Source organism: Anser brachyrhynchus, assembly GCF_964034855.1.
Source record: "Anser brachyrhynchus genome assembly, chromosome: 3".
NCBI lineage: Eukaryota > Metazoa > Chordata > Aves > Anseriformes > Anatidae > Anser > Anser brachyrhynchus.
In genome coordinates this window covers 103,421,417-103,435,312 of record NC_137696.1, presented here as the reverse complement: position 1 = coordinate 103,435,312, position 13,896 = coordinate 103,421,417, and the positions used below count along the sequence as shown (strand labels likewise).

Below are 13,896 nucleotides of genomic sequence, written 5' to 3'. Positions count from 1 at the left end.
CATAAAAAATTATACCTGAACACTGCATGCGAAGAAAAACATAATTAGTTAATAGAAACCTTTTCTGCATTTTCTTAAAAAAAAATCAACAAAAAACATCCATCTTTTATCTCACTGTATTAATTACATATTACCCCTGAAAAATCATCCTTTATGGATCTACAATAAGATAATTTTTTATGGCTAGATCATACTTCTCAATGTTGAAACAAAAAAGTTTAACCATACCTTTAAGAAAAATAAAATATTGTTCAACCCTCAAATCTGTTTAGAGTTCTTTGACACACTAGAATTAAACATGTTGCATGCATCTTTCCCATGTATCTGACTGTTTTGTACTTTGCTCATATTCTAAATGTTATTTTTTTTTAATCTCTATGTATTGGGAATTTATAGCCATGTTTATTCACATGTAAAGGCCAAATTTAGCCCTCACATACTTAGAGTTATTTTAGCAAAACTATATGAAATTTATATGGCTGTAAATAAAAGTGGAATCTGGTGCAAAGATTTATTTTTTTTTTGTTCATTTTTATTTTAGAAGTTTTTCTTAGACAAAAATCACACCTGAATGAATCTAAAAGTCAACTCCTGTGAAGTATTTTTTTTTGTTCCTAACAGAAAATCACGCATTAAACACCGAACACACTGAAATAGTCTTTAAAACTATGCCAAAAAGATTAGGAAGAATACAGTTAAAAGTAATACTATATATTATTATTTTTTGTTTGCTTTTAAGAAATAAACCTGTGTATGTGTGCCTTCGCGTTTACATACATATACTCCTATGTCTTCCTCCATGAGCTCCAGATGCTATGCTTACTTTGACTTTTTAAAACTATTGTTTTCATATGGTAAAAAACATTTCATAAAGTAAACACTTTCTGGGCAGCAAGCTGACTGGTCTTATTAGCAGAGCTTTGAAGTAGATTTAGTGGGGGAAGGGGACGTACCTCTGAGTGACAGAAAAGAAACAAGGAACAGAAACACTTAGGAAGCAATAGGAAAATACCTGTGAATTGTCCGAAAGGAATTAGGAAGGGCTCCTCTAAAAAGGTGATGCAGTCAATATCCCAGCTGAAATGCCTCTACAATAATGCACACAGCATGGGAAACGAGCAGGAGGAGTTAGAAGCTACAATGCAGTTAGAAAACTATGACCTAATTGCTATCACAGAAACATGTTTGGACAAATCACACAACTGGAACACTGCAATCAAGGGAAGGAGGGGCAGAGGTGTTGCCCTCCGTGTCAAGACATGGATAGATTGCAAAAGAGCTGCCTCTGAGAAACAGCCACAGACAGACTGAGAGCTTGTGGGTAAAAGTTAAGGACGAGACCAATAAGATGTCCAGTAAGGACATCTTGTGGTTGGGGTCTGCTACAGGCCACCTGACAAGACCTTCTTGCTTCAGCTACAAGATGCATCATGCTCACAGGCTCTCATCCTGATGGGGGTTTCAACCACCCAGATGTCTGCTGGAAAAGCTACACAGCAGGCCGTAAGCAATCCAGGACTGTGTTTCCTGGATTGTGTCAAGGATAACTTCCTGGTCCAGGGTTAGACTAACTAACCAGAGGATAAGCGTTATTGGACCTAGTGCTCACCAATGTGGAGGAACTCATTAAAGAGGCAGTCTGGGTTATAGCAACCGTGCCTTGGTTGAGTTCATGATCTTAAGGAACATGGCCTGGCAAAGAGAAATGTCTTTGGAGGTGTTTAAGACCAGGCTAGATGAGGCCCTGAGCAACCTGATCTAGTGGGTGGCGTCCCTGCCTCTGGCAGGGGGGTTAGAACTAGATGATCTTTGAGGTCCCTTCCAACCCAAGCCATTCTATGGTTCTATGAAAAGTCAAGACCCCAGACTTTCAAAGAGTGAACTTCCAGCTGATTAAAGACCTAGTGGATGTGATCCCCTGGGATACTGTCCTTAGGGACAGAGGAACTGCTCAGAGTTGGCAGCTCTTTAAGGGTACTGTTCTTAGAGTGGAAGAGCTCTCCATTCCCATGTGTAAGAAATCAAGCAGGGAAGGCAGAAAACCAGCATGGCTGAGCAAGAACCTGTTGGTCAAACTGAGGCACAAGAAGGAAATGCACAGGCAGTGGGAGCAGGAACATGTGGCCTAGGAAGAGTACTGGGATGCTGTCCGGATGTGCAGGGATGGGATCAGGAAAGCTAAGGCACAGATGGAAATAAACTTGGCAAGGGATGCAAAGAAAAACAAGAAGGGATTCTATAGGTGCATTGGCGAGAAAAACAAAGGCCAAGGAGAGTGTACCCCCTCTGATAAACAAGAAGGGAAAACGCATAACGACAAACATGGGGAAGGCTGAGGTGATCAACAACTTATTTGCCTCAGTCTTCACTGCCAGTCAGGCTTCCCACATCTCTCGAGTCCCTGAATCTCTAGGCAGGTGCTGGGGGAGCAAGGTCCCTCCCACTGTAAGCGACGAGCGGGTTTGAGACCATCTGATGAAACTGAATAGGTACAAGTCTATGGGTCCCAATGTCATGCATCCCTGGGCCCTGAGGGAACTGGCTGATGTAGTTGCCAAGACATTCTGCAACATATTTGCAACGTCAAGGCAGTCAGGTGAAGTCCCCAGTGACAGGAAAAAAGGAAACATCACTCCCATTTTTCAAAAGGGTGGAAAAGACATGGGGGGCTACCAACTGGTAAGCCTCACCTCTGTGCCTTGGAAGACTGTGGAACAGATCCTCCTGAAAGCAATGTTAAGGCACATGCAACACAAGGTGATCCGAGACAGCCAGCATGGCTTCACCAAGGGTAAATCCTGCCTGACCAATCTGGTGGCCTCCTATGATGGAGTGACTGCATCGGTCAGTAAGGGAAGACTGACCGATGCCATCTGCCTGGATTTCTGTAAGGCTTTGACATTCTGATCTCTAAATTTGAGAGAAACGTATTGAAAGGTGGACCATTTGGTTGATAAGGAATTGGCTTGATGGCTGCAGCCAGAAGAGTTGTGGTCAACGGCTCTATATCCAGGTGGAGGCCAGTGATGCGTGGTGTCCCTCAGGGGTCTGTCTTGGGACCGGTGCTATTTAGTATCTTTATGAATGACTTGGAGGAATCGAGTGCACCCTCAGCAAATCTGCAGATGACACCAAGCTGAGTGGTGTAGTTGATATGAAAGAAGGAAGAGATGCCATTCAGAGGAACCTGGACAAGCTTGAGAAGTGGGACCATGAGAACTGAATAAGGTTCAACAAGTCCAAGAACATGGTGCTGCACCTGGGTCAGTGCAATCCCAGACATGAGGACAAACTGGGAAAAGAACTCACGGAGAGCAGCTCTGCAGAGAAGGACTTGGGGGTTCTGGTGGACAAAATGCTCGACATGAGCCAGCAATGTGCACTTGCAGCCCAGAAGGCCATCTACATCCTGGGCTGCATCAACAGAGGAGTGGCCAGCAGGTCAAGTGAGGGGATTGCTCCCTCTGCTCTGCCCTTGTGAGGTCCCACCTGGAGTGCTGAGTCCAGTTCTGGGTCTCCCAGCACAGGAAAGACATGGACTTGTGAGAGTGGGTCCAGAGGAAGGCCACGAAGATGATCAGAGGGCTGGAGCACCTCTTATATGAAGAAATACTGAGAGAGCAGTGGATGTTCGGCTTGGAGAAGAGAAGGCTCCTGGGAGACCTCCTTGTGGCTTTTCAGTACTTAGAAGGGGGGGTTATAAAAAACATGGAGAGTGACTTTTTACTCGGACAGATAGCGATAGGACAAGAGGAAACAGTTTTAAACTAAAAGAGGGTAGATTTAGGTTAGATGTTAGGAGGAAATTCTTCACTCAGAGGGTGGAGAGGCACTGGAACAGATTGCCCAGAGAGGCTGTGGATGCCCAATCCCTGGAGGTGTTCAAGGCTAGGTTGGATGGGGCCCTGGGCAACCTGATCTAGTGGGTGGCATCCCTGCCTGTGGCAGGGGTGTTGGAGCTAGATGGTCTTTAAGGTCCCTTTATCCCAAGCCATTCTAGGATTCTATTATTCTATTGTGTCATATGCATTTTTAAATAGTAATTGTGAAATATTCGATCCTATTATATAAAATAAAAATGTCACGGATAATGAAATCTGACCAAGTAGAGCACAACATATCACTCATGTAATGACTTACTTTTACAAATAGGAGATTTTCCTGTCCATTTCATATCTGGTTTACATGTCCGATGTTCTGATCCACCAGCAAGAAAAAATCCTGGCTGACAGGTATACACCAAAGTATATCCTAAAGTAGGAAGATCTATTGCTTTCACATCTACATGTGCCGGTGTCTCTGGCTGCCTACAAGCATGAGCTGCAAAGGGTTTTTAAGAGTTAGAAAAAGTGATGGCAAACAGTGTCCATAGGATTAGTGTATTATATTTAAAACAAACGCATGCCAACTTACTCCCTTTTATTCAGTAAGCTTTGTACACCTTTTAGAAATGTTATTATACTCTATGTGTATGCTTTTCTTACCGTGGGAAGATGGAAATTATACTATCAGATCTTATTGAGCAAAATTAAATCATGATAGCAAGACTGAAAATTGTTACAATGAAGAGAAGCATGTGCGATTGCACATGTCCTGTGAATTTTTGTACTGTCACAGCTTCAAGCATCAGTTCCATTTTAAAGAGTCTTGAAAATTAGAGTGGTTACTGTGTTAAATAAATTCATTATAAATTTCAAATGACATAAAAGTTCCATAGGAAGGCTTTGTCATAGTACACTGATTATAACAGATACTGTTGCTCAGTATGTTTCTTCCTCTGTGCTCCAGTGCATTAATTTACAACAATCCAAAGTTAATTTTAAATAGGATAAGAATCTAAGGTAATTCTCATTAAATATTTTTAGCTTAGATGAGTGTATTTTAATACAAAAGTTATTCAACGTCCATAAAGACGTAAATACAGTAATCATTTATATATCCATATATAGCCCAGAAAAGCTGAATTTTGGTAAGTTGTAGCTTATAATTCACAATATCTAGCCAACAGAATAGTCCCATGCATATTTCGGGCCCCTGTTCACTATTAATCCAGTACACACACAAAAAAAATAGATTAACTTAAAGCAACTAATGCAGCGGGTTAATGAGGACAAACTTTTCTGAACAAAAATTATTGTATAATAATACTATTGTATCATAATGCAATAATATTTGTATAAGTATTTCTAATTAAATTGTTGTGAACCTCAAGAAGAAAATATTATCTGAAAAATCTTTCTTCAAAATAACATTCTGAATAAATCTTTGTTCTTAGAATAGAAAGAAAAAAAAGAATACAGTTAAATAAATTTGACTTTTTTTTGTAGCATACTATTTACTATGAATTTACACATGCATCAGCCTGTAGCTCTTTCAAAATTGCACAGCATACAAACTCATTAGATAAGAAAACAGACTTACGAATACATTCAGACTGTATGCCACTCCAAGTTAAGTTAGCAAGACAAGAACGGGTGGTAGATCCCTGAATATGATAACCTTTCCTGCATCTGAAAAAGACTGTGCTCCCAACCTAAGGATCAAAACAGAATATTAGATGAAAGAGGTATATCCATCATCTGTAGATAGATATCAAGACTGTGATAAGCTAGTAGAGATTTTTTTTTCAAAAAGTGTCCTCTGTTTACAGTATTTAAGTTTTTGTATGAGATGAAAATCTTGAGTAATTCATCTTCCATAACCTTACTTGAAAGCAGTAAGTTGAAAAATATTGACAAGGCTGTGTGCATGGAAAAGAACAAGACATGCATTTCAGTTTATTACTTTGTTAGTGTAACAGAAACAAACTAAATGACAGAGATGTACCTCTTTGTGTATACCACTGCATATATTCAATAGAACTTGACGATTAAGTCTGTTTTAAAGGTTTGTCATTGTGTGACTACATTAAAAATATTTTTAAGGGAAAAAAGGAAAAAAAAAAAGTAAGGAACAGTTGTATCCATAATTAAATTCCAGAAAACTCCAGGTCACAATTCTTTACATTGCATTTGTTACTATTAACTATGTACGTTTTACTGGAGATGTTCAACTCACAAAGAAATGGTTTGGAAGCCTTTCTATGGTCAACTGTGATATGACCTTTCCAGAAGTAAAATAACTATGAAAACTCTACTTAGGCATGTTTTGAGGAAAGAAAAGCATGAAATCTGGATAAAAATTTAAAAGTGATGAAGGAAGACCTTCCATAATACAATGGAATTATTGATGGCATTGATAAAAGTAACCAGGATGCTACTGCAGCCCAAGATTTTTGAGGATGTGGGGCTGACCAGTAAGATATTGCTCTAGTTTTCCATAAAATACTTTGACAATACATATGATGTGGTGAAACAACAACAACAAAAGTTAATATTATCTGTAATTATACAATTTATTAATAAAGTAACATCACACAGATAAATGCAAGCAAGTTGCAAAAGAACTAATCAATGATTATCAATAAAAGAGCTTGCAGGTATACAAATGCAGATCACTCTACATCACAAAATTCAGTGAAGGACTTCAATGGACATTAAAAATGGGCAGTAGTTTCAAAAATAGCTACTTAAGTTAACTATACAATCAGGTACCTAAAAACAGATTATCATCAAGGTAGATGTTCAGCAAATGCAACTCCACGTCTTCCTGAAATGGCTTGGGAAATCTACTGCTATTGTTAAAGGTCAAATTATTGATATGGCTTTGCAGACATATCTATTTATTACTATTTTTAAACATATTCATCTCTCTATCTTGCCAAGGACACACAGCGTGTCTAGTAGAGACTAGAATAGTCTAGCTAGTCTTGATTGTCATTTTGATTCCTGTAAAATTACCAATTGTGACATCAGTGAGCAATGATGAGCTGCAAATATTTCCTCACAGATCCAAAAGATGAAGAAAAAAAAAATCTTCTCTAGGTTCAAGGTAGTTACAGAGTTACTTTTTTTTTCTAATTTTACAGGAAAAAAAGTAAAAACAAAAGCAGTCTATTCTTTTTGTAATTCTTTGATGAAAAGAAAAAATATATTGGAACTATTTGCAATAGTCACAGGGCAGGGAAACAGAAATGTCATAAAATGAACCATGACACCAAATGAATAGGGCAAGAAGTGATGTTTGTAGATTGGGAAAAAAACTATAAAGGTCAGCTGCCTGTCATCAAACCTGTTAGTAATAAGGAAAGGCTGTTAAAAACTGATTTATTAAGTTTGGCTAAGTCATATAAACTGGCATACTCAAGTATGCAAATGAAAAATAATTCACCTCACTAGTATTAATGTAGGTCTACGTCTTTTTGTAGCAGTGATACAACCATAGTAATGTCTATATGCACAACTTTAACACAGTTATTACTATTTGAGTTTGAGAGTGAAAGCATGTTTTTGAGAAAGATTATGTCCCGAACAGATGAAGACCTACTATTGCTTCTAAAAGTGAAGAAAAGTATTCAGCTGAAATTAGATCAATGAATTGTACAGAATAATTCTGGTATAAATATCAAAGGCAACTTATAAAGCAGATTAAAGTGGGAAAGGAAAACAAAACAAAACAAAACAAAATAAAAAACAGATTAAATTAGTTACAAAGATTATAGAGTTGTTTTTGAAGACATGATAGAGACAGGTACAAGTGCAAGATGAGGCAACTGCACCTATTACTAGACGATCCATCCTGGGGGTGAGGCCACAAGACGTGGCTAGGGGAAAAGTGCCTGGGCACTTGTGAGCCAGGCAGTAGCTGAAGGTGAAGAAGAAGCTTACAGCCACAGCAGTGACAGACAGCACAATTGCAGGAGTGGGAGGGTTACTAATAAGCACAGGAATTTACAGAAATATTTTTTTTTAAATAACAATTCTAACAATTCTATTGATCATAACAATTCTATTGATCATAATACCATGTGGTACACTGTTCTACGTTCAGAAATAAGCAGGAAACCCAAGCAGCACATATTTCAGGTTTCAATCACAAATATTTATACCTGAAGAATCTATCGACATTAAGTTAATTGGTCTAAATAATGACTGTGAATTGGTCATTTTTGCATCTACTTTTATTTTCTCAGTCACTTTTATGACTGCCACTTGGCGAACTAATATCCTGTGAGGAATTTGGAAATCATAAAAAGGACATTCATCACAGAGAACATGGATCCACCACATAGAATGATTTTGTCTTCCCTGACTTTGAAAAAAATGTAACATGAATTGCTAGTTTAGGAAAGCCACTTTCTGACTTTTTGTCAAGGACTACATGGCCTTTGGATCAGACAGGTCTTCGGTTGTTAGGTATTTACTGACTATTCATCAATGTAAGAAAGAATTATGATCATAAAGCAAAGTAATTATATCATGTCATATCATATTAGGTAATCAATTTATAAATAGTCCTACCTATTGAAGTCTCCTAAAGGATTGAATACATGATATATTGCAAGGTTAGAAGTTCGTTCTTAATGTTGGGGGGGCGGGGGGGGGGAAGAAAACTACCTCAGAATGAAGCCTGAGCTTTTATTAAAAAGGAGTGGAAATTTCCAAAGGTTTACATTAGACAATGAAGCCTACATATAATTCAATACATCTGAGGTTACTAAATGCATCTTCAATTTAGAAATCTAATAAATAAAAGAAAGAATTACCTCATAACCTCTGGAACTGTTTTGTATTCCAAAATGTGGAGTGCCAGGGTCTGTACATGCATTGTGAGCTGGATCTAATGTAAAATGTGAAACATGACATATTATTATTGCATAGAAAGATTAGTCTAAAACTGTTTGCAAAGATTAAGTCATGTCATCAATGTCTAGCGATGACAAGAATCATATTTTTAATGCACCTGTGTATTTCTATGTATTAAACTCTTATTTCCAATTACATTTTAAAGACAGATCACAGTACTTTGTTTCAGTACATTGCCAATACTTAAGGGTATTTTTTGCAGGTACCTTTAGCAATGTAGACTTCAAAATTAGGATTGCATTCATTTCTACTAAACTTCTAAACTTTTTTGAATATATAGCATATCCCATCCACATGAAATACCATTCATAATTCAGGTGGAACATATATGGAAGTATTTTCCTTCTTTTCTTTTCCAAGGAACAACTTAATGATTAAATCAGATTTCTAACCAAAATAAAATAAAACAAAAAAACTGCTTTCTTATAGCAAGTCAAGTATTTCAAATGGACTATTTTCTCAGCTGTTGTTGGAGAATAAAAATACAGCCATCTTCCCAACCAAGAAAGGTACAACAGTAGAGTTTAGCTAATTATATGATCCTAATTTTCACAAGTATATCTTAACACAGCCTGAAATTATTTTTGACATTTCATCAATGTCCCCTTTGCATTCTGATGGTGTATTTTCTTAAGGCATGTCCTTTCAAAACCACCAGGTAGATGGCACGGGATCTAATCTGATGAATCCCTCTGTACTATGCGATTCCCTCTTGGCAACCAAGTCTGCTATTGTGATGACACTGCAATTTGAAGAATATAATTTGGGCCTATATTTCATCTGTAACAATTTTTAGCTTTCTGTAGAGGAAAAACTGACACATAAAACATATGCCATTTCACTCTCAGTCAACATCCATTTTCGGGATTGACCATGATTACAGCATTACAATTCAACTGGACAGATATTTACTAAAAGCTCCAAAAGTTAGGTGGACGTTGACCTAACATGCAAGAATAAAAATGAAACATAGCAGCTCAAGAACTTCTTACAAATTATCATCAGCTGGAATGTTATTATCATAATAGAAACATGAAGCCAAATTGACTTTTTAAAGATTTGTTTAATCTGAAAAAAACAGTGGGGAAAAAAAAAGAAAGCATTCTCACACTGTTTTAAGGAAATTACAAATATCCAGGAATAGAACTGCTTGTCATCATTTGCTATTATGTGGTACTTCTGGCAATAGTTCTATTGTTCACAGATCTTAACTTTCCAACTGCTGAATAATGATAACTGTAAATATTTTAGGTGCTCTAATGTTTTCCTATTACAACAGCATAAAAATTACTATGTAAAGGAAAACTTATGTCTGCTGCAGTATTTTTCATCTACTTATATATTATGCTATATAAACAGAAATGCCATTATTACGTTTTCAAATTTGATTCTTCACTATAGACCTTACATTTTGTTTTACTAAACCTTGTCTCACTTAAAAAAAATATATTGCCCAATTCATAAAAGCTATGGACAGAAAGAATTTTGAATTAATTTCGAATTGTATTGAGTGTTAACATCTTAATTTACAAATACAGGCTGCTTTCAATAGTCACGCTTGCCACCTTCTCCCAGAGTATGCAGCCCAGCTCTTGCATAGAGCCAATATTTCAGCCACAGGAAAACTTATAATTGGGCTACAGTCTATATCTGAAAAGATTTATAGAAATATCAAAGAGGACTTTTCTATTATCACACCAAAATCATTTTCTCTAGCAAGCCACCCCAAGTTGGATCAAATACTGATGTCAGTGGGAGTTACAGGTGTCCAGCATTTCTCTCAGTTAATCTGATTATGTAACAAGCTAAAAGCCTACCACTTGCACATCAGTCAATGAGAAACTGATAGTTCTTGGCAGTTTATCAGAATTTCAAAAGATCAGACCCTGCACGCCTCATCCTTTTGAGCTATACCAGCCACTTTCACAAGTTCCAAAAAGCTTTTTGATTTAGGATTGATTCTGACAAATGCCTTTAACTCTCCAGTGACAGAATCCAGTCTTTAATCTACCAAAGTCTTCTGTGTATCTAAAAGACTCTAAAAATAGACAGAATAAATTTTTGCACTTGCACTTACTGACATTCTGCATTTCCAGCAGACAAGCAATCATGTAAATTTACAAATTACTTCATATGTGATTGTGTTTATCCTAGATTTTTTATACTCAAAATATAACCTTATTTATCTGGTTCTTTTTATATTACACAGAATTTTTCTATATTTGGAAAGCTAATTGTTAGGCTTATGATCGTGTAATAGTTTATCAAGAATATTCTCAGTAGAATCAGCACAAGAAATGGTAGTTAGTACCAATGCATGTTGGTTGTATTCCACTCCAAGTACCATCTGCTTGGCAGAATCTTCTTGAAGAGCCTATCAGAATAAAAGGGGGTCTGCACTGAAAGCTAACTTCAGATCTGTAGGTGAAACTCTTTCCATTGAGGCGTCCTTCTGCTGGAGTACCAGGATCACCACAAAACACCGCTAATACATAAAAAAGGGAAGAAAAAAAAAAGTTATTACAACCGCATGTGCTTCATCTGATGCTCAGAATTACTCTCCATTGTTTAGGTGCAAGTTGGGCATACTGAACATGATTACAAATGCTATGTTCATTTATCAGTAGGATTATAGCTCAAATAAATTCTTGGCAGCTATTTAAAATTAATTGCCACTGTTATAGTTATTATAAGCATAAAATTTAACCTGGAAAGATAGACCTTTTAATTGAGACACTTTAAGGCTGATTATACTTGGATGACAAAGCAATTTCAAAGTAGACAATGTTAAATGTATCCATTCACACTCAGGTAAGATGGCTGGAAATTTTTGACCTAATTAAGTAAAGGGAAAAATGTTTTTCAGAGTCTTGACAAGACTTCAAGCACTGGAGGAGTTGACAGATTTAGAAGAAGCTGGAAAACAAATAGTGACAAGATATGAAGGTATATACTCGCCTTAAAAAAGGAAAAAAATGGATTAAGAAAACGGGGCAAGGACATGAGCTTAAGAGTTAGGAACCTTGTTTTCACCTGTTAATGGAAATAGAAAGAGGGAACTAGAAAAGGAAAAGTGTAAGTGAAAATTTTAATCATGTTCACCACAAGTCAAATTCAGAACATTCAAAAAGATTATCCATAAGGAAAATGGTGATGGGGCCAATTAGATAATAAGAGATGGAGGTGACTTTTGGGAAAAGGAGTACCATGATCTTAAATGGGTAAAAACACTCAATTTCATAATGAGCTGTTTTTTGGAAGAAGGAAGAAGAATCTTGCAGTAGTCCAAACAATACCATGATCTAGCCAAGTACCTTTTGAGCTGTGAAAAGAAAAATGACTGTAGCTTGAGACAGTTTGGTGAAGCCCAACACAACGTATCCTGAAAACTTACGCAAGCATTGTGGAATGTCTCCCCGCCATATTCCTCGACCCTCACAGGAGAGAATAGCTGTGTTAGATAGCTGATAGCCTTCTGCACAGCTGTAACTCACACTGGCACCCCAGCGATAATCAGATCCTTCCACTTTCCCATAGAGTACTGGTGGAGGGGGACCACAGGTGATAGCTGAATCACAAAAAGAAGAGTTTTAATTTCAAGATTTTATAGCAGTTAGGAGAATGCAACATCATATTTTGTTATACTTTCGTAACTAAAAAATAAGTAAATCTATGCTGTTCAGGGTTAAAAAAAAAAAAAAAAAAAAAAAAAGCCTGTGTTGACAAAGCAGCCTGTAATAGACAGAAAAGCAATTTAAATACAAAAATACTGCCTCTAGGCTTAGGAAGTCCCTGACTTGTTGTCGGAAGCCAGAAGAGCATATACCTTACCTAGTCTGAGTCCCTACAAAGTCATCGGTGATCACTGTTGGAAACGGGCTACTGAGCCAGGTATAAGTATTGTTAATATGTATGTATAAATATTTGCATTTTATTTTAAATTAATTTTGCAACACTATTCAAAGCCCTTTATACAGGTCTGCTCATTTACTTGTTCCTTTTCTTGCTTCCTTTTCAGAAGACAATGGACATTGGCTTTGTTCATAATTATGTGCCAAAGACTCTTTAGAACTACTCTGATGCTATCCAGCTTCTGAAAGAGTGCACAAAATGATGCAACCTGGAATGATCAAGTTTACATTTACACATCAGTTCTTTCAACAAAGCGCACATCTGAAAATCCACTCAGCCAGTGATTTCTACAACAGAAAGTATGGTCTGACAACTACACAGGCCAAAATTTAATTACAGACACTTCAAAGTGCTAGTGGATGTGGTGGCAGTCTAGGTCCTTTATAAGCAGCAGATGCCCTGGGCTGTTGTATTTAATCTCTAAACTGATGTAACAGTGCTCAGAATTTTCACCAGACCTCCTTATTCCTTAAAAGTTTCTTATTATTACAGTCCCATCCCCACTATGACCTTTATGTTAGCACTTGTAATCAACTATTTGTAAAGAATCTCTACAGCTACTTATGATGGCTACACTACTGCAACAAAGGATTCTTTTAAGGTAAATTTGGTTTGGAGGATCCATTCACAGAATTTTGGCCATTTAATACAAGATAAAAGAGCCAAAAAGGGAAAATGGGTATTTCATTCCTAGTTTTTTTCAGCTGACCACTCCAGTAATCTTCATCACAGATTGATTTGGTTCTACTGTCATCATTAGTGTCAGTATTTTAACTAATTTTGTACCATGACATATATACTACATAAACACAAATGTTACACAAATATTTATTTGTACGGTTTAGTTGCATTTGCATGGTTTAGTTGCATTTGCATGTTAATCATCCCAGAGAAGCTTTGACAATTTCTGTATAAAATGTAGGTATATATTTATATACAAATATAAATTTATTTATTAGTGAATTTCATATATAGTATCAAAATAGTATTTGTAAATTATTTTTCAAATGCACACCTTTGCAAATTGGTTTACTCTGGTTCCAAGTGCTGTCCTTTATACAACGCAGGGTAGATGAACCGGAAGGCTCCATCAAATATCCTGGATTACACTGATAGCTGACTGTCTTATTGAAGGTGAAATCATTTCCAAACTGGATGCCATTTGCTAATGCACCTGGATCTCCACAGCTGATCACTAGCAAGAAAAAGAAAAAAAAAGTTTGTTTATTTTAACAAAAAC

General features: G+C 36.8%; 1 protein-coding gene across 12 annotated transcripts in view; it reads right to left on the bottom strand.

Annotated features, from left to right (window-relative positions):
* CSMD1 (CUB and Sushi multiple domains 1) overlaps positions 1–13,896 on the bottom strand; it is a 1,150,108-nt gene that overhangs the window by 20,735 nt on the left and 1,115,477 nt on the right. For all 12 annotated transcript variants that reach the window (XM_080586628.1, XM_080586632.1, XM_080586634.1 and 9 more), the window contains 6 exons: positions 13,672–13,851; positions 12,139–12,312; positions 11,056–11,229; positions 8,645–8,718; positions 5,422–5,533; positions 4,141–4,320 (listed from right to left, as the gene is read on the bottom strand). In XM_080586628.1, coding sequence (XP_080442754.1) covers positions 4,141–4,320; positions 5,422–5,533; positions 8,645–8,718; positions 11,056–11,229; positions 12,139–12,312; positions 13,672–13,851 — 894 coding nt within the window. The remainder of the gene's footprint in view (positions 1–4,140; positions 4,321–5,421; positions 5,534–8,644; positions 8,719–11,055; positions 11,230–12,138; positions 12,313–13,671; positions 13,852–13,896) is intronic.